Source organism: Elephas maximus, chromosome 4 (genome assembly GCF_024166365.1).
Source record: "Elephas maximus indicus isolate mEleMax1 chromosome 4, mEleMax1 primary haplotype, whole genome shotgun sequence".
NCBI classification, from domain to species: Eukaryota; Metazoa; Chordata; class Mammalia; order Proboscidea; family Elephantidae; genus Elephas; species Elephas maximus.
This window is the reverse complement of record NC_064822.1, coordinates 196,465,986-196,487,571: the sequence shown is the minus strand read 5'-3', so window position 1 is coordinate 196,487,571 and position 21,586 is coordinate 196,465,986. Positions and strand designations below refer to the sequence as shown.

General features: G+C 41.8%; 1 protein-coding gene across 1 annotated transcript in view; it reads right to left on the bottom strand.

The window, feature by feature from the left end:
* The window catches only part of MOV10L1 (Mov10 like RISC complex RNA helicase 1), a 94,303-nt gene that overhangs the window by 27,393 nt on the left and 45,324 nt on the right, over positions 1 to 21,586 (bottom strand). Inside the window, 1 exon segment of the mRNA XM_049884707.1 lies at positions 14,074 to 14,165. Coding sequence (XP_049740664.1) covers positions 14,074 to 14,165 — 92 coding nt within the window.

The following is a 21,586-nucleotide window of genomic DNA, read 5'->3' as shown; positions in this document are numbered from 1 at the left end:
CAATCTTTAGCCAACTGTTGCCTGGGATATAATATGCTCCATTCAAAGGTGAATAACAACCAGTAAAGAACCATTCCAGAACTTAGCAAAACTGACTCAAAAGAAGAGGAAAAAATGGATCAATCGATGAGTAAGAAGCTAATAAAATTGACTTAAAGTTTGCTTCTTTCTAGCCCAGAGATGTCCACAGGTGCACTCAAACCCTCCAGAAACAGCAACCCACTGCCATGTAAACTCTCCCATAGTAGACAGAAAGGAGGAATGCTTTCTAAGTATTTTCAAAGTTACTGTAACAAAGGAACCAACAATGTGACAAAGATAGTACAAAGTAGTAACTGGGAAGTCACGACAGCCTGCAGACCACCACCTTGCTTCTTAATAGTGACAAAACATCAATTAAATGTTAGCCAGTAAATCCCAGAAGCACATTAAAGGAGGAATTCACCCCAATTGGAAAACATCATATTTTTCATTCTGTGTACATGAGAAGGGTTCAATATAAAGTTATTCACTTCAAGTATTTCATCACATTAATAGGCTGAAGTAAAAAAAAAAATTTCTAAATAAATGCTGAAAAGGCAATGAATGTTCAACATTATTATCTTAAAATAGACATTGATGAAGAATCCCTTAACATGATTAATCCAAAAGATAGCAAGATACTAAAGGGTAAAACACTAGCAGTAATTCCAGTAAACTAACAAATAAGACAAACAGATAGAAAACCATGAGAAAAAAAAAAGGAAAAAAGAAAAATGTGGTGGAACTAACAAGAGAGTAACGAATTCCAATGTGGGAAAAAGAACAGAAAGAAAAGAATTAAATAAAAATTTCCTGAATATGAACTGTTTTTCAATAGGAAGTTCAATATTGAAAATATGCCAATTATTCCTATTGTTTGATCGTCATCAGCAAAGACAGAAGAGTACTTGCTTCACTGTTTGTAATAGCAAACAACTGAGAACTTAAATGTCTAACAACAGTGGATTGGTTAACTGAATTATGAGAGTTTCTTCAACAGGATAACTTCCATTCAGCACTAATCACCTAACATCAGAAAGGAAAGGCATCAAATCAATGACCTCAACGTTTACCATGAGTAACCAGAAAAAGAACACGCAAATGGAACCTAAAGTAAGCGGAAGAAAGCGAACACTAAGCAAAAATAAAGATCAGAACAAAAATCAATACAATAGAAAACAGAAAAACACTTGTTGTTTGGTTCCATTGAGTCGCTTTCGGCTCACAGTGATCCCATGTACAACACTGCCCCGTCCTCTGTCATCCTCACAATTGTTGCTATGTTTCTGTCCATTGTTGCAGCCGCTGTGACAGTCAATCTTGTTGAAGGTCGTCTTCTTTTTTTGCTGGCCCTTTACCTTACCAAGCATGCTGTCCTTCTCCAGGGACTGGTCCCTCCCGATAACATCTCCTAAGTACGTGAGATGACGTCCCATCATCCTGACTTCGAAGGTGCACTCTTGGCTGTACGTCTTCCAAGACATCAGTTTGTTCATTCTTCTGGCAGTCCACGGTATATTCAGTATTTTTCACCAATACCTTAATTCAAAGGCATTAAATCTTCTTCAGTCTTCTTTATTCTTTGTCCAGCTTTTACATGCATATGAGGTGACAGAAAATACCATGGCTTGGGTCAGGCACACCTTAGTCCTCAAACTGACATCTATGCTTTTGAAAACTTTAAAGGGGTCTTTTGCAGCAGATTTGCCCAACGCAATACATCATTTGATTTTCCGATTGCTGCTTGCACCAGCGTTGACTGCGGATGCAAGTAAAATGAAATCCTTGACAAGCTCAATATTTTCTCTGTTTATCATGATGTTGCTTACTGGTCCAGTTGTGAGGATTTTTGTTTTCCTTATGTTGAGGTGTAATCCATACTGAAGGCTGTGGTCTTTGGTCTTCATCAGTAAGTGCCTCAAGTACTGTTCGTTTTCAGTTAGCAAGGTTGTGTCATCTACATAACGCAGGTTGTTACTAAGTCTTCCTCCGACCCTGATACCGCTTTCTTCTTCATACGGTCCAGCTTCTACGGACTATTTGTTCAGCATACACATTGAATAAGTATGGTGGAAGGATACAACCCCGACATACAACTGTCCTGATTTTAAACCACAATATACCCATTGTCCTGTTCAAACAACTGCCTTCTGGTCTATTTACAGGTTCTGCATGAGCACGAATAAGTGTTCTGGAATTCCCATCCTTCACAATGTTATCCATAACCTGTTATGACCCACACAGTCAAATGCCTTTGTATAGTTAGTAAAACAAAGGTAAACATCTTTCCGGTATTCTCTGCTTTCAGGCAAAATCCACCTGACATCAGCAATGACATCCCTTGTTCCATGTCCTCTTCTGAATCCAGCTTGAATTTCTGGTAGTTACCTGTCGGTGTACTGCAGCAACCATTTCAGAATTATCTTCAGTAAAAAATTTACTTGTGTGTGATATTAATGACACTTTTTGATAATTTCTGCATTCTGTTCGATCCTTCTTCTTTGCAACAAGCACAAATATAGATCTCTTCCAGTCAGTTGGCCAGGTAGCAGTCTTCCAAATTTCTTGGCATAGATAGACAGTAAGCGCTTCCAGAATTGCATCTGTTTACTGAAACATCTCAATTGGTACCCCGTCAATTCCTCCAGCCCTGTGTTTTTCACCAATGCCTTCAGTGTAGCTTGGGTTTCTTCCTTCAATACCAGCGGCTCTTGATCCCATGCTAACTCCTGAAATGGTTGATGTCAACCAATTCCTTTTTTTACAGTGACTCTGTATATCTCTTCCATCTTCTTTTGATGCTTCCTGCGTTGTTCAATACTTTGCTATTTGTTGCTGTTGTTAGGTGCCGCTGAGTCAGATCTGACTCACTGTGACCCTATGGGACACAGCAAAACTGCCCCATAGGGTTTCCAAGGAGCAGCTGGTGGGTTTGAACTGCTGACTTTTTGGTCAGCAGCCAAGCTCTTAACCACTATGCCTCCAGGGCTCCATTTTGTCCACAGAATCCTTCAATGTTGCAACTCAAGGCTTGAATATTTTCTTCAGGTCTTTCAGGCTGAGAAATGCCAAGCGTGTTCTTCCCTTTTGGTTTTCTAACTACAGGTCTTTGCACATTTCTTTATAATACTTTACTCTGTCTTCTTGAGCCGCCCTTTGAAATCTTCTGTTCAGTTCTTTTACTTCATCATTTCTTCCATTCGCTTTAGCTACTCTATGTTCAAGAGCAAGTTTGAGAGTCTCTTTTGACATCCATTTTGGTCTTTTCTTTCTTTCCTGTCTTTTTGCTTTCTTTATGTATGATGTCCTTGATGAAATCAATAAAACAGGAAACAGAAAAACACTAGAGAATATCAATGAAGGCAAAAGTTGATTCTTTGACCAATTCAATAAACCTGACAAACCTGTAGCCAGATTGAGGGGTGGCGTGAGGGAGAAGAGAGACACCCATGGAAGATACTAGGAATGAGTGAGATGACATCACTACAGATTACATGGATATTAAAAAGATAACAAGGATATACTAGGAGCAACTTCATACAAATAAGTTAGACAACACATAGCTTCCTTAAACGACACACAATACCCAAGTCTAATGAATAAGAAATTGATACTCTAAATGGTCCTTTATTAAACAAATTGAACTTACACTTAAAAAATCTTTCCACAAAGAAAATTCTAGGCCTTGCTTGCTTCACTGGTGCAGTCTATCCAACATTTTTTTTTTTTAATTTTTATTGTGCTTTAAGTCAAAGTTTACAAATCAAGTCAGTCTCACACAAAAACTTATATATACCTTGCTACATACTCCCAATTGCTCTCCCCCTAATGAGACAGCCCGCTCCCTCCCTCCACTCTCTCTTTTCATGTCCATTTTGCCACTTTCTAACCCCCTCTACCCTCTCATCTCCCCTCCAGGCAGGAGATGCCAACATAGTCTCAAGTGTCCACCTGATCCAAGAAGCTCGCTCCTCACCAGCATCCCTCTCCAACCCATTGTCCAGTCCAATCCCTGCCTAAAGAGTTGGCTTTGGGAATGGTTCCTGTCCTGGGCCAATAGAAGGTCTGGGGGCCATGACCACTGGGGTCCTTCTAGTCTCAGTCAGACCATTAAGTCTGGTATTCTTATGAGAATTTGGGGTCTGCATCCCACTGCTTTCCTGCTCCCTCAGGGGTTCTCTGCTGTGTTCCCTGTCAGGGCAGTCATCGGTTGTAGCCGGGCACCATCTAGTTCTTCTGGTCTCAGGCTGATGTAGTCTCTTTTTTATGTGGCCCTTTCTGTTTCTTGGGCTCGTAATTACCTTGTGTCCTTGTTCTCCATTCTCCTTTGATCCAGGTGGGTTGAGACCAATTGATGTGTCTTAGATGGCCGCCTGCTAGCGTTTAAGATGCCAGACGCCACTCTTCAAAGTGGGAAGCAGAATGTTTTCTTAATAGATTTTATTAAGCCAATTGACTTAGATGTCCCCTGAAATCTGTCTAGCATTTAGGGAAGAAATAACACCAAGTCTACACAAATTCTCCCAGAAAATGGCGGAGAGAACATTTACCAACTCATTCTAAGCCAGCATTACCCTTATACCAAAATCAGAAAAAAACATTTCAAGAAAACTACAAACTAATATACTTTCTTAACATGAATGTGAAAGTTAATACAATTTTACCAAATCCAATCTAACGACATATAAAAGAAAATTACATCATAACTGTCATGGATTGAATTATGTCCCCCCAAAAATGTATATATCAACTTGGTTAGGCCATGATTCCCAGTATTGTGTGGTTGTGCTCCATTTTGTGATTGTGATTTTATGTCGAAAGGATTAGGGTTAGACTGTAATATCACCCTTACTCAGGTCACCTTCCTGATCCAAGGTAAAGGGAGTTTCCCTGGAGTGTGGCCTGCACCACCTTTTCTCTCTCAAGAGATAAAAGGAAAGGGAAGCAAACAGAGAGTTGGGTACCTCATACCACCAAGAAATCAGCACCAGGAGCAGAGCGCATCCCCTGGACACAGGGTCCCTGCACCTGAGAAGCTCCTCGACCGAGGAAAGATTGAGGACAAAGAACCCTCCTCGAGGGCCGAGAGAGAAGGCGTTCCCCTGGAGCTGACGTCCTGAATTTAGACTTGTAACCTACTCAACTGTGAGAAAGCAAATTTCTCTTTGTTAAAGCCATCCACTTGTGGTATTTCTGCTATGGCAGCACTAGATGACTAAGACAATAACCAAGTGGGGCTTATCCCAGGAATGCGAATTCATTTAACGACATTAGCAAGTCAAAGTAATTGATTATATTAATTCTGAAAGAAACACCACTGGATCATCTAACTAGATACAGAAAAAAAGCGTATAACAAAATCCCACAGCTGTTCCTGACTGAAAACCCTGAGCAAAGCTGGAGTCTCTTCAGTCTGACAGATGGCAACTAGAAAAGAACTATAGCTAAATGATCAAATGCTGAGAGACTGAAAACTTTGGCCCTAAAATCAGAAACAAAGCAAAGGTGTCATTCTCGCTACTTCTTCTCAGCATTCTTCTAGAGATCCTGCCAGTGCGAGGCGGCAGGGTAAAAAATAAATGCATTCAGATAAGAAATGAACACGTAAAACTGTCTTTATTTGAATACATGATTGTGAATGCAGAAATTCTATATAATCTATGAAAAAAACTATTAGAACTATTGAGTCTAGCAAGCTTGCAGAATACGAGATTAATATACAAAAATCAATGCACTGATAAATATTAGCCAAAAGGGATTGGAAATTTAAGTTAAAAATTACTGCTTACAATAGTATTAAAGGTCTTAACAGGGATAAATCTGACAAAACATATTTAAAACCTGTACAAAGGAAAAAGTACAAACATTGCTAATAGGAATTAAAAAATGACCTAAATAACACTATTCTGAAGTGTCCAAAGACTCAATATCGTTAAGATGTTAATTCTCCCTAAAGTGATCTACAGATTCAATGCAATCCCAATCAAAATCCCAAAAGACTTTTTGTACAAATTGACAGGCTGAATCTAAAATCCATATGGGAATACAAAAGACCTAAAACAGCCAAGATAACTTTGAAAAAGATGAACAAAGTTGGAGGTTGTGATTCTTGTTTGTCAACTTAGCTAGGCCATGACTCTCAGTGCTTTGGCAGTTATAAGGTAGTTTGGCAGTTGTATAATTACATAATCACCTCCATGATGAGGTCTGATATAATGTGATCACCTCCAAGATGGGATCTGCTGAGTAGCCAAACAGCTGAAAGGGAGTTTCCTTGGGGTGGGGTCTGCATCCAATATAGGTGGACTTTCTAGCAAGGCTCATGGGCTTTTGCTTGCTCTGGATCCTCCAGCTGGCTGACCTCAAGTTCTTTGGACTTGAGCTAGCACCTTACCTGCCGATATTGGGGATTCGATGGTCTCCGGAGCCTGTGAGCCAGAGGCCTGCTGTCTGACCTGACGATCTTGGGTTCTGCAGCCCCTGCAGCTACCTGAGTCAGAAGAAGCCTCCAGCCTGACCCACTGACTTGGGACTTTCCAGCCTCTACAACTGCATGAGCCATCTCCTTGATATAAATCTCTCTCTTTATATATTTATATGCTTTACTGGTTTTACTTCTCTAGAGAACCCAGCCTAAGACATCTGGTACCAAGAGTGGCTCTAGAGAAACAAAATTGTAAGGATGATTTTTCTAAATTGGTTCTCAACTCTGGTTAGACTTAAAGATGTTGATGATCTGCTTCCAGTAGTAAATAGGGCACTGCTAGTTCATGTCATAAGGTGGCAACAGAAATACACAAAATATCACCACCAACGTATCAGGTATTGGTGAAAGGCAAGGCTCTAGGTGATCACATTTGATGTCGTTCTACAATTTTGTCATAATGAGAAGTATAAGGAAGCTGGTTGGTTGGTCCTACTTTCACTAGACAAACTGGTGAAAGAAGAGATGAGTTCAGGGCTTCAGAGTCAAAGCTCAAGTGCCACATAAATGACCTCAAAGTTTCCACTTGTGCCTTGAAAGAGAGGCTTATTTCTTGTAGTAACAGAACTGGTTTTGCCAAGAACCAAATCCAGAGTCTTATCATAAGAGTGGCTGAATTACAAAGCAAACTGAATTCCCAACCTTGAGTGGCATCTGCAGTTAAAGCGAGGCCATTGATTGGGAAGAAATGGGATCCTGAAACTTGGGATGGGGACATATGGACAGATAATCAGGAAGCCGGGACACCGAGCCCCTAAATTCCGTTGAATCGCTCCTGCCAACAGAACCGGCCCTCTCGCTCCCATCTGAAGAGATGACTCCATCTTTGTCTGCTCAGCCACCTTCCCCAGTAAAACCATTAGACCCTCCACCCACATCTGATGAGGTTAACCCAGCTGTGTCTGAAGAGCCTTTGCCTGAGTCGTTGCCTGGGGCGTCGCTGGAGGCAAACGCCTTACAAGACCTTGCTGAATGTTCTCAGAAAACATCCCTACCACCCATTTTGACATCTAGACTGTAACTAGACTTACGTTCCAGTGAGCCCCAAAAGGTGAAGTACAAAACGTAACTCAAGGGGAGGTACACTACACTCCAAAGAAAGTGCCTGACTTTTCTAATATGCACAAACAGGAGCCTGGCAAACAGGAGCAAGGGTGTGGGACAACGGTGCAAGGAGTCTGAGTTTACTGATGAACCCGCTGAGCACAGATTCTTCATGCAAGCTTTCGGCTTCAGAGGTTAGGAAAGGACCTAACACTTTATTTGGTAGAACGTTGAAGCATGGATTACGCTATAAAAAAAAAAAAAAAAAAATGGCCTACGCTAAATCAAGTTGAAGTGCCAGACCTGCCTTGGTATACTGTAGAAGAAGGTATCCAAAGTCTTAGGGAAATTGGCACATTAGAGTGGATTTATCTGGTTAGGCCCACAGACCCACACATGGAGTGCCCAGAGGACACACCTTTTACCATAATGCTGAGGAACAAATCTGTGAAGTGAGCCCCAGCATCCTTGAAGATTGCTGATTGCTACTTTACGTAAGTAAACTACGATGGGTCTGACCGGACCTTGAGGTAGTAGGGGCCAAGTGGCAGCACTCGATCAACAAAAACAAGGTGGGCATGGTAACCGTAACAGACAGCTGAGTCAAAGCAGTAATCAGGACAGTCTGACTCGTATGAACTTATGGCGTTGGCTACTTAGTCATGGTGTCCCTAGCAGTGAAACAGACAGGAAATCTACCAAATATTTACTTAATCTCTACAAGCGAAAGAGTTCTAGGTCAAGTCAACAGCAATATAACCCAAATTGTCAGAATAGAGAGTCACGGCCCCTCAATTCTCAGACTTGAATTTACAGACCCAGAAGACCTTGAATGAAGGTAGAGACCGGGTCCCCTTCAAAAAGGACTCCACTACATTGCCAAAAACTTCATACTGTTAATCTTTCTCCCAGCCTTCCCCAAAGGGATCTACGGCCTTTTATGAGAGTGCTTATTCATTGGGGAAAAGGAAATAATGAGACTTTTCGGGGATTACTGGATACTGGCTTTGAACTGACGCTAATTCCAGCAGACCTAAAACATCACCGTGGCCCACCAGTCAGTGTGGGGGCACATGGAGATCAGGCTATTAGTGGAGTCTTAGCACATGTCTGTCTCACAGTAGGTCCAGTGGGTCCCCGAGCTTTTCCTACAGTGATTTTCCCAGTTCCAGAACGCGTAAGTGGAATAGACATACTCAGCAACTGGCAGAACTCCCACACTGGATCCCTGACAAGTGGAGTAAGAACTATTATGGTAGGAAAAGTCAAGTGGAAGCCATCAGAGCTGCCTCTACCTAGGAAAATAGTAAACCAAAAGCAATACCACATTCCCGGGATTGCAGAGATTACTGCCACCATCAAGGTCTCGAAGGATTCAGGGGTGGTGATTCCCACCACATCCCCATTCAACTCGTCTATTTGGCCTGTGCAAAAAACAGGTGGCTCTTGGACAGTGACAGTGGATTATGGAAAACTTAACCAGATGGTGACTCCAACTGCAGCTGCTGCTCAAGATGTCGTTTCATTGCTTGAGCATCTCCTGGCACCTGGTGTGCAGCTACTGATCTGGCCAATGCCTTTTCCTCCACACCTGTTTCGAAAGACCACCAGAAGTGTCTGCCTTCAGCTGGCAAGGCCAGGAATGTACTTTTAGTGTCCCACCTCAGAGATGTATCAACTCTCCAGCCCTGTCACAATTTTAGTCTGCAGGGACCTTGATCACCTTTTCCTTTGGCAAGCTGTCACACTGGTCCATTACATCGATAACATTATGCTGATTGGACCCAGTAAGGGAGAAGTGTCAACGACTCCGGAACTATTGGTACATTTGCATGCTAGATGGTGGGAAATTAATCTGACAAAAATTCAGGCACCTTGCACTTCAGTGAAATTTCTAGGGGTCCAGTGGTGTGGGGCATGTTGACATATTCCTTCTAAAGTGAAGAATAAGTTATTGTATCTGGCCCCTCCCACAACTAAAAAGGAGGCACAACGCCTAGTGGGCTTCTTTGGATTTTGGAGGCAACATATCCCTCATTTGGGTGTGCTTTTCTGGCTTATTTATCAAGCGACTCAAAAAGGTGCTAGTTTTGAGGAGGGCCCAGGCCAAAAGAAGGCTCTGCAACAGGTTCAAGCTGCTGTGCAAGTGGTTCTGCCACCTGGGCCACATGATCCAGCTGATCCCATGCTGCCTGAAGTGTCAGTGGCAGATGGGGATGCTATTTAGAGCCTATCAGGCCCCTACTGATGAACCACAGTACAGACCTTAGGATTGTGGAGCAAAGCCCTGCCATCCTTTGCAGATAACTACTCTGCTTTTGAGAAACAGCTTTTGGCTTGTTACTGGGCCTTAGTAGAGACTGAATGCTAAACCATGGGCCACCAAGTCACCATGTGGCCTGAGCTGCCCACTATGAACTGTGTGATGTCTGACCCACAGAGCCATAAAGCTGGATGTGCACGGTAGCACACCATCAATAAACAGAAGTGACGTATACAATATCGGACCTAGCAGGACCTGAAGGCACAAGCAAGTTGCATGATGAAATGGCCCAAATGCCCATGGTCTCCACTCCTGTCACATTACCTTACACCTCCCAGGTTGACTGAAGAAAACCTGTGCCTGGTTTACACATGGTTCTGCATGATATACTGGCACCACTCTGAAGTGGACAGCACAGCACTACAGCTCCTTTCTGGGACCTCCGTGAATGACAGTGGTTAAAGGAAATTCTCCCAATGGCAAAACTTCGAGCAGTGCTCCTGGTTGTTCACTTTGCTTGGAAGGAGAAATGGCCAGATGTGAGACTGTATACTGATTCATTGGCTGCGGCCAATGGTTTGGATGGATGGCCTGGCCTGGGATTTGGAAGGAACATGACTGGAAATTTGGAGACAAGGAATTATAAGGAAGAGGAATGTGGACTTCTCTGAATGGGGCAAAGAAGTGATATTTGTGTCTCACATACATGCTTACCAAAGGGCGACCTCAGCAGAGGAAAGATTTTAACAGTCAAATGCATAGGATGACTCATTCTGTGGAAACCAGTTATCCTCTTTCCCTAGCCACTGCCCAATGGGCTCATGAACAAAGTGGCCATGGTGGCAGGGATGGAGGTTATGTGTGATCTCAGCAACATGGACTTCTACTCACCAAGGTTGACCTGGCTACAGCCACTGCTGAGTGCCCAATTTTCCAGCAGCAGAGATCAACAATACGGCACTATTCCTAGAGGTGGTTAGCCAGCAACCTGGAGGCAGGTTGATTACAATGAAACACTTTCATCATGAAAAGGTCTGTGTTTCATTCTTACTGGAACAGACATTCTGGATACAGATTTGCCTCCCTGCATGCAATGCTTCTGCCAAAACTACCCTCCATGGACTTACAGAATGCCTTAACCACTGTCCTGGTATCCCAGAAAACATCGCCTCAGATCAAGGGACACACTTCACAGCAAAGAAGTGTGGCAATAGGCCCACACTCATGGAATTTACTCGTCTTACTATGTTCCTCATCATCCCGAAGCAGCTGGCTTGACAGAATGATGGAATGGCCATCTAAAGACACAATTATGGCACCGGCTAGGTGGCAATGCCTAACAGGGTTGGGCAATGTTCTCCAGGAGGCTGTATATGTTCCAAATCAAACCCAACAAACCCACTGCCATTGAGCGGATTCTGACTCACAGCGACCCTACAGGACAGAACAGGTGGATCTGAACTGCCGACCTTTTTGTTAGCAGCTGTAGTGCTTAACCACTATGACACCAGGGTTTCCTGTTCCAAACCAGCATCCAATGTATGCTGCTGCTTCTCCCACAGCCAGGATTCACGGGTCCAGGAATCAAGGGGTGGAAACGGGAGCGGCACCACACACTATTAACCCTAGTGACCCACTTGCAAATTTTTTACTTCCTGTTCCTGAGACCTTATGTTCTTCAGGCCTAGAGGTCTTAGTTCCAAAGCAAGCAATGCTCCTACATGGAGACACATTACTGATTCCAATGAAACAGAAGTTCAGAATTCCACCTGGCCACGTTGGGCTCCTCATGCCTGTGGATCCACAGGCAAAGAAGGGAGTTACCATACTGGCTGGTGTGACTGATCCTGATTACCAAGAGGAAACCGGATTGCTATTACATAATGGAGGCAAAGAATAATATGTCTGGAATACGAGATATCCCTTAGGGTGTCTCTTAGTACTACCATGCCCTGTGATCAAACTCAATGGAAAACTACAGCAACCCAATTCTCACATGACTACTAATGGCCTAGGCCCTTCAGGAATGAAGGTCTGGGTCACCCCATCAGGCCAACCACCATGGCCAACTGAGGTGCTTGCTGAGGGCAAAGGGAATACGGAATGGGTGGTAGAAGAAGGTAGTTCTAAATTCCAGTTACAATGATGTGACAAGTTACAGAAATGAGGATGGTAATGTTGAGCATTTCCTCCTTGTGTGTGTGCATCAAATATTTTTATTTTCTTCACTTATTAAACATAAGATGTAAACAGGGCTAATGTGTTTTTGGTTGTACATGTGTTATATCATGTTAGACTCAAGTACAATTGTCTTTATTCAGAGGTTATATATGGTTTAAGGAGATGTGTAAAGGAGCCAGGTTGACCAGTGGTGGACTCTGATCGTTAAGGTTGTACATCACCTTTGCTGGACTATGATTCGCAGTGGTTTGGCAGTTATAATGTAGTTTGGCAGCTGTATAATTATGTAATCACCTCCATGATGAGATCTCATATGTGATCACCTCCATGACGGGATCTGCTGTGAGTAGCCGAACAGTTGAATGGGAGTTTCCTTGGGGTGTGGTCTGCATCCAATACAGGTGGACTTTCTGGCAAGGATCGTGGGTTTTGCCCACTCTGGATCCTCCAGCTGGCTCCTGTTTGTCAGACATCTGGTTCTTGGCACTTGAGCTAGTGCCTTACCTGCTGTCTTGCCTGCTGATCTTGGGATTCAATAGTCTCCACAGCCTGCGAGCCAGAGGCCTGCTGTCTGACCGATCAATCTTGGGTTCTCTAGCCCCTGCAGCTACGTGAGTCAAGAGAACCCTCCAGCCTGACCCATGGACTTGGGACTTTCCAGCCTCTACAATGCATGAGCTATTTCCTTGATATGAATCTCTCTATATATACATTTATACGCTTTACTGGTTTTGCTTCTCTGAAGAACCCAGCCTAAGAAAGATGTTTTACATTACCTGATTTCAAGACTTATTAGAAAGGTATGGTAATCAAGACTGTGGTATTGATGCTGAGCAGAGAAATATATCAATGGAACAGAATAGAAAGTTCAGAAATAGATCTAAGCATATATAGTCAATTGGTTTTCTACAAAGGTACAAAGGTAATTCACCGGACAGAAGATAGTCTTTTGAAAAATATTGCTGGGAAAATTGGATAGCCACACAAAAAAATAATTGCTATCTATACCTTGCATCATTTGCAAAAATTAACTCAAAGTAACTCATAGGCTAAAATGTAAAACATAAAGCTGCAAAATTTCTAAAAGAATACATAGAAGAAAATATCTGTGATCTTGAGTTAGGGAAGAATTTCTTATGTCACCAAAAACTTGGACTGTAAGAGAAAAAACTGGTAAAGTAGACTTCATCAAAATTAAGACTTTCTGCTCTTTAAAAAAAAAAAAGAGGCACACTTAATTGACTCGACGGCAACAGGTTTTTGTTTTGTTAAAGACAATGATAAGACAAACCACAGTCTGAGAGAATGTACTTGAAAAGTACTTGTATCCAGAATACATAAACAACTCTGCAAACTCAATAATACAAAACAATTAAAAAAATGTTCACTGCAGTTCATTCACAATTTCAACAAGCGAACGAAAACAGGAGACAACGCACGTGTCCATCGACAGGAAAACAGACTCAGGGTGTATTCTCGCAGGGTAATACAATGGTGAGAATAAATGAACAACAATCATAGACAACTATGGGGAAGAGTCACAGAAACTAACATTTAGTGAGAAATGCAACTCCTCAAAACTACAAGCAACACAAGGCTGTTTAAAACCAGTTAGAAACCAAGAACAATTTTTCACGTGTGTGCATACATACAAACACAAACCTCTTCTGCTTAAAAAACAGGGAAAGATAAACACACAATTCTGGTCAACGACTGGAGTTCATGGAGGAAGGGAGGGGGTGCCTGGGTGATGGGCTCACAGTGCTCATTCCATTATCAGTGGATGGATGGATGGTGTGTCCTGAACCGTGGGCTTGGTGCACTCAAAGTCCAAAAAATAATGAACATAGGGATGTTTGCAACTTTATATCTTAACAAATGTTTGGTAATAAAACTATATAGTTTGGCAATAAAACTATGGGGAATGCAAAAACTGAGCCAATTTACAATCTAAGAAACATAAATATGTTGGCACAGCATTTCCTTTCTTTACGGAGATGGCAAAGGATTTACCAGAGAGAAGACCAGTGTTGATCCAGGAGAAGGAGAAATCCGTACGGAGGTCCGTCAGAAGCGTTACCTGTTGTATGTGAACTCCACATCCATAGGTTCAAAGCTGTATGTTTGTTCAAATTCCGGATTAAGTTTCAGAGTGACCTCTTCTTCATGGACCTAAAAAAGACACAGAAGGTTTAACTTTCACATATTATACTTGAATTCTTAGAACAATCTTTCATCATCTGCACCCAGCAACACACATGAAAAATTCGTCCTACAGATCTGAGCTAAAATTTGGCATCTTAAGTATCTGTAAAAATAACTGAGGAGGATTAAATCATGATGCCATTAAATTATACAAACAGGAAGAACTGGCCAGTGTTCCCGCCCATCCTCACGGTGCTCGCTGGCTTCTGCCCACTGGGCTACGCTCTCAGCTAGGCTTGGGGAGACAGGACGTGTGAGGCAGACTACTGAACTCAGAGGAGCTGTGCAAACACACCATAAAAGGCAGAGAGTTACCTGCAAAGCCTCAATAAAACAGTCACCATGAGACTTCCCCTCTAGGAGTACAGGGAACTAGACGTCCTGGGGAGCCCCCCAGCTAAAACTAGATCCTGCATAAAGCAGCCTCTATTCTTGCCTTGGACAAGCAGGGAGGACAGAAAAATTTTGAGGAAAATGTGAATAAAAATGGGAAGGGAAACCCCAGAGCTGCAAAAGGAGTTCAAAGTGGATCAATGAGCAACACAGGAAGGGCAAAGGGTTGGGAAGCAAAGATAGGGGCATTTCAGACTGGGAAGGTAAGCCTGAGGCTCTAGACTAACAGATTGAGGTACGAGAGGGCTTCATTCCAAGTTGGTGGTGCCCCTTGCTCTCAGCAAAGCTAACAGAAGAGAAGCTCAACAGAGGCTCCTGGGCTTTCTAGAGATGAACAAAGAGGAAGCCATCACCAAAGATCACTAAACGCACATGGAACAAATCATCCAGAATGAGAGTCAGCACAAATACAAGGTCATCACATACAGAAACTACATTTACGGAAATTTATAAAACTATGTATGAAATAAAAAAATGGGAAGACAAAGATAAGCAAGCACAAAACCAAACCAAACCCACTGCTGTCAAGTTGATATCAACTCATAGTGACCCTGCAGGACACAGCAGAACTGCCCCATAGGGTTTCCAAGGCTGTAATCTTTACAGAAGCAGACCATCACATCTTTCCCCCATGGAATGGCTGGTGAGTTCAAACCACTAACCTTTTGGTTAGCAGACAAGTGCTTAAACACTGGGTCACGATAGGGCAGCTTTAAAGAACCAAACACAATATTAAGAAACGAAAGCTATGCCTACGGAAACAAAAAAACAAAACAAAAAGGATGAATTAAATAGGCTCTTGTTGTCAGGTGCTCTCAAGCGGTTCCAACTCATAGTGACCATATATGTACAACGGAACTAAACACTGCCCGGTCCTGTGCCATCTTCAGAATCCTTGCCATGCCTGAGCCCACTGCTGCAGCCACTGTGTCAGTCCCATCTTATCGAGGGTCTCTTTTTCACTGGCCCTCTACTTTACCAATCATGATGTCCTTCTCCCCAGGGATTGGGCCCTCCTGATAACATGTCCAAAGTATGTGAGACAAAGTCTCACAATCCTTGCTTTTAAGGAGCATTCTGGCTGTACTTCTTCCAAGACAAGAATTTGCTTGTTCTTCTGGCAGTCTATGGTATATTCAATATTCTTTGCCAATGCTATAATTCAAAGGTATTAATTCTTCTTCGGTCTACCTTATTCATTGTCCAGTTTTTGTACGCATATGAGATGACTGAAAATACGATGGCTTGGATCAGGCACACCTTACTCCTCAAAGTGGTATCTTTGCTTTTCAACACTTTAAAGAAGTCCTTGCAGCAGATGTGCCTAATAAAATACTTCATTTGATTTCCTGACTGCTGCTTCATGGGTGTGGATCCAGGTAAAATGAAATCCTTAACAAGTTCATTATTTTCTGTTTATCATGATGCTGCTCATTGGTCCAGTTGTGAGGATTTTTGTTTTCTTGATGTTGAGATGCAATCCATACTGAAGGGTGTGGTCTTTTATCTTCATCAGTAAGTGCTTCAAGTTCTTTTTGCTTTCAGCAAGCAAGGTTGTATTACCTGCATATCATAGGTTGTTAAGGAGTCTTCCTCCAATCCTGATGTCCCGTTCTTCTTCATACAGTCCAACTTCTCAGATTATTTGTTCAGCATTCGGATTGAGTAAGTATGATGAAAGGATACAATCCTGATTTCAAACCAGGAAGTATCCCCTTGTTGTGTTCCAACAACTGCCTCTTGGTCTACGTACAGGTTCCACATCAGCACGTTAAATGCTGTGAAATTCTCATTCTTCGCAACATTATCTATAATTTGTTATGATCCACACAAACACCTTTGCATAGTCAATAAAACATGGTAAACATCTTTCTGGTATTCTCTGCTTTCAGCCAAGATCCATTTAACATGAGCAACGATACCCGTCGTTCCCTTCTAAATCCGCCTTGAATTTCTGGTGGTTCCCTGTCAATGTACTCCTGCAATCGCTTTTGCATGATCTTTGGCAAAATTTTACTTGTGTGTGATATTAATGACATTGTTTGATAATTTCTGTATTCTGATGGACTTTTCTTTGGAATGGGCACAAACATGGATCTCTTCCAGTGGGCTGGCCAGGTATCTGTCTTCAAAATTTCTTGGCATAGAGGAGTGAGTGCTTCCCGCATTGCCTCTGTTTGCTGAAACATCTCAATTGGTATTCTATCAGTTCCTGGAACCTTATTTTTCACCAGTGCCTTCAGTGGGACTTTGAATTGTTCCTTCAATACCAGCGGTTCTTGATCATATGCTACCTCCTGAAATGATCAAACGTCTACCAATTCTTTTTGGTACAGTGACTCTGTATTCCTCCCATCTTGTTTGCATGCCTCCCTTCATTGTTAAGTATTTTGCCCAGAGAGTCCTTCACTATTGGAACTTGAGGCTTGAATTTTTTCTTCAATTCTTTCAGCTCGAGAAACGCCAAGTGTTTTTTTCCCTTTTGATTTTCTAACTTCAGGTCTTTGCACATCTCACTGTAATACCTTGTCTTCTCTAGCTGCCCTCTGAAATTTTCTGTTCAGTTCTTTTATTTCATCATTTCTTCCATTTGCTTTAATTACGCTATGTTCAAGAACAAGCTGCAGAGTCTCTTCTGACACCCATTTTAGTCTTTTCTTTCTTTCCTGTCTTTTTAACGACTTTTTGCTTCCTTCACATATAATGTCCTTGATGTCATCCCACAACTCATCTGGTCATTGGTCATCAGTGTTCAATGCATCAAATCTACTCTCGGGATGGTCTCTAAATTCAGATGGGATATACTGAAGGCCATACTTGTTTTAATTTTCTTCTGCTTCAACTTGAACTTGCATATGAACAACTGATGGTCTGTTCTACAATCAGTCCCTGGCCTTGTTCTGACTGATGATATAGAGCTTCTCCATCATCTCTTTCCACAGATGTAGTCGATTTGATTCCTGTGTGTTCCATCCTGGCGAGGTCCATGTTACCTTGTTGGAAAAATCTATTTCTAATGAACGGGTCATTGGTCTTACCAAGTTCTATGATGTGATCTCTGGCATTGTTTCTATCACCAAAGCCACATTTTCCCAACTACTGATCCTTCTTTGTTTCCAACTTTCACACTCAATCACCAGTGATTATCAGTGCATCTTGACTGCATGTTTGATCAATTTTAGACTGCAGAAATTGGTAAAAATCTTCACTTTCTTCATCTTTGGCATTAGTCGTTGGTACATAAATTTGAATAATATGTAACTGGTCTTCCTTGTAGGCATATGGATGTTATCCTATCACCAACAACACTGTACTTCAGGATAGGTCTTGAAATGTTTTTTTTTTAACTTTTATTAAGCTTCAAGTGAACGTTTACAAATCCAATCAGTCTGTCACATATAAGTTTACATACATCTCACTCCCTACTCCCACTTGCTCTCCCCCTATTCAGTCAGCCCTTTCAGTCTCTCCTTTCTTGACAATTTTGCCGGCTTCCCTCTCTCTCTATCCTCCCATCCCCCCCCCAGACAAGAGTTGCCAACACAATCTCAAGTGTCCACCTGATATAATTAGCTCACTCTTCATCAGCGTCTCTCTCCCACCCGCTGGCCAGTCCCTTTCATGTCTGATGAGTTGTCTTCGGGGATGGTTCCTGTCCTGTGCCAACAGAAGGTCTGGGGACCATGGCCGCCGGGATTCCTCTAGTCTCAGTCAGACCATTAAGTTTGGTCTTTTTATGAGAATTTGGGGTCTGCATCCCACTGATCTCCTGCTCCCTCAGGGGTCCTCTGCTGTGCTCCCTGTCAGGGCAGTCATCGATTGTGGCCGGGCACCAACGAGTTCTTCTGGTCTCAGGATGATGTAGGTCTCTGGTTCATGTGGCCCTTTCTGTCTCTTGGGCTCTTAGTTGTCGTGTGGCCTTGGTGTTCTTCATTTTCCTTTGCTCCAGGTGGGTTGAGACCAATCGATGCATCTTAGATGGCCGCTTGTTAGCATTTAAGACCCCAGACGCCACACTTCAAAGTGGGATGCAGAATGATTTCATAATAGAATTCTTTTGCCAATTGACTTAGAAGTCCCCGCAAACCATGTTCCCCAGACCCCCCGCCCTTGCTCCGCTGACCTTTGAAGCATTCATTTTATCCCGGAAACTTCTTTGCTTTTGGTCCAGTCCAACTGAGCTGACCTTCCATGTATTGAGTGTTGTCTTTCACTTCACCTAAAGCAGTTCTTATCTACTGATTAATCAGTAAAAAAACCCTCTCCCTCCCTCTCTCCCTCCCCCCCTCGTAACCACAAAAGTATGTGCTCTTCTCGGGTTTACTATTTCTCAAGATTTTATAATAGTGGTCTTCTACAATATTTGTCCTTTTGCCTCTGACTAATTTCGCTCAGCATAATGCCTTCCAGGTTCCTCCATGTTATGAAATGTTTCAGAGATTCGTCACTGTTCTTTATTGATGCGTAGTATTCCATTGTGTGAATATACCACAATTTATTTAACCATTCATCCGTTGATGGACACCTTGGTTGCTTCCAGCTTTTTGCTATTGTAAACAGAGCTGCAATAAACATGGGTGTGCATATATCTGTTTGTGTGAAGGCTCTTGTACCTCTAGGGTATATTCCCAGGAGTGGGATTTCTGGGTTGTATGGTAGTTCTATTTCTAACTGTTTAAGATAACGCCAGATAGATTTCCAAAGTGGTTGTACCATTTTACCTTCCCACCAGCAGTGTATGAGAGTTCCAATCTCTCCGCAGCCTCTCCAACATTTATTATTTTGTGTTTTTTGGATTAATGCCAGCCTTGCTGGTGTGAGATGCAATCTCATCGTAGTTTTAATTTGCATTTCTCTAGTGGCTAATGATCGAGAGCATTTTCTCATGTATCTGTTGGCTGCCTGAATATCTTCTTTAGTGAAATGTGTGTTCATATCCTTTGCCCACTTCTTGATTGGGTTGTTTGTCTTTTTGTGGTTGAGTTTTGACAGAATCATGTAGATTTTAGAGATCAGGCGCTGGTCAGAGATGTCATAGCTGAAAATTCTTTCCCAATCTGTAGGTGGTCTTTTTACTCTTTTGGAGAAGTCTTTAGATGAGCATAGGTGTTTGATTTTTAGGAGCTCCCAGTTATCGGGTTTCTCTTCATCATTTTTGGTAATGTTTTGTATTCTGTTTATACCTTGTATTAGGGCTCCTAAGGTTGTCCCAATTTTTTCTTCCATGATCTTTATCGTTTTAGTCTTTATGTTTAGGTCCTTTGATCCACTTGGAGTTAGTTTTTGTGCATGGTGTGAGGTATGGGTCCTGTTTCATTTTTTTGCAAATGGATATCCAGTTATGCCAGCACCATTTGTTAAAAAGGCTATCTTTTCCCCAATTAATTGACACTGGTCCTTTGTCAAATATCAACTGCTCATACGTGGATGGATCTATGTCTGGGTTCTCAATTCTGATCCATTGGTCTATGTGCCTGTTGTTGTACCAGTACCAGGCTGTTTTGACTACTGTGGCTGTATAATAGGTTCTGAAGTCAGGTAAAGTGAGGCCTCCCACTTTCTTCTTCTTTTTCAGTAGTGCTTTGCTTATCCGGGGCTTCTTTCCCTTCCATATGAAATTGGTGATTTGTTTCTCTATCCCCTTAAAATATGACATTGGAATTTGGATCGGAAGTGCGCTAAATGTATAGATGGCTTTTGGTAGAATAGACATTTTTACTATGTTAAGTCTTCCTATCCATGAGCAGGGTATGTTTTTCCACTTAAGTATGCCCTTTTGAACTTCTTATAATAGAGCTTTGTAGTTTTCTTTGTATAGGTCTTTTACATCCTTGGTAAGATTTATACCTAAGTATCTTATCTTCTTGGGGGCTACTGTGAATGGTATTGATTTGGTGATTTCCTCTTCGGTGTTTTTTTTGTTGATGTAGAGGAATCCAAGTGATTTTTGTATGTTTATTTTATAACCTGAGACTCTACCAAACTCTTCTATTAGTTTCAGTAGTTTTCTGCAGGATTCCTTAGGGTTTTCTGTGTATATAATCATGTCATCTGCAAATAGTGATAACTTTACTTCTTCCTTGCCAATCCGGATACCTTTTATTTCTTTGTCTAGCCTAATTGCCCTGGCTAAGACTTCTAGCACGATGTTGAATAAGAGCGGTGATAAAGGGCATCCTTGTCTGGTTCCCGTTCTCAAGGGAAATGCTTTCAGGTTCTCTCCATTTAGAGTGATATTGGCTGTTGGCTTTGCATAGATGCCCTTTATTATGTTGAGGAATTTTCCTTCAATTCCTATTTTGGTAAGAGTTTTTATCATAAATGGGTGTTGGACTTTGTCAAATGCCTTTTCTGCATCAATTGATAAGATCATGTGGTTTTTGTCTTTTGTTTTATTTATGTGATGGATTACATTAATGGTTTTTCTGATATTAAACCAGCCTTGCATACCTCGTATAAATCCCACTTGATCAGGGTGAATTATTTTTTTGATGTGTTGTTGGATTCTATTGGCTAGAATTTTGTTGAGGATTTTTGCATCAATGTTCATGAGGGATATAGGTCTATAATTTTCTTTTTTTGTAATGTCTTTACCTGGTTTTGGTATCAGGGAGATGGTGGCTTCATAGAATGAGTTGGGTAGTATTCCGTCATTTTCTATGCTTTGGAATACCTTCAGAAGTAGTGGTGTTAACTCTTCTCTGAAAGTTTGGTAGAACTCTGCAGTGAAGCCGTCCGGGCCAGGGCTTTTTTTCGTTGGGAGTTTTTTGATTACCGTTTCAATCTCTTTTTTTGTTATGGGTCTATTTAGTTGTTCTACTTCTGAATGTGTTAGTTTAGGTAGGTAGTGTTTTTCCAGGAATTCATCCATTTCTTCTAGGTTTGCAAATTTGTTAGAGTACAATTTTTCATAAGAATCTGAAATGATTCTTTTAATTTCATTTGGTTCTGTTGTGATGTGGTCCTTCTCGTTTCTTATTCAGGTTGTTTCCTTT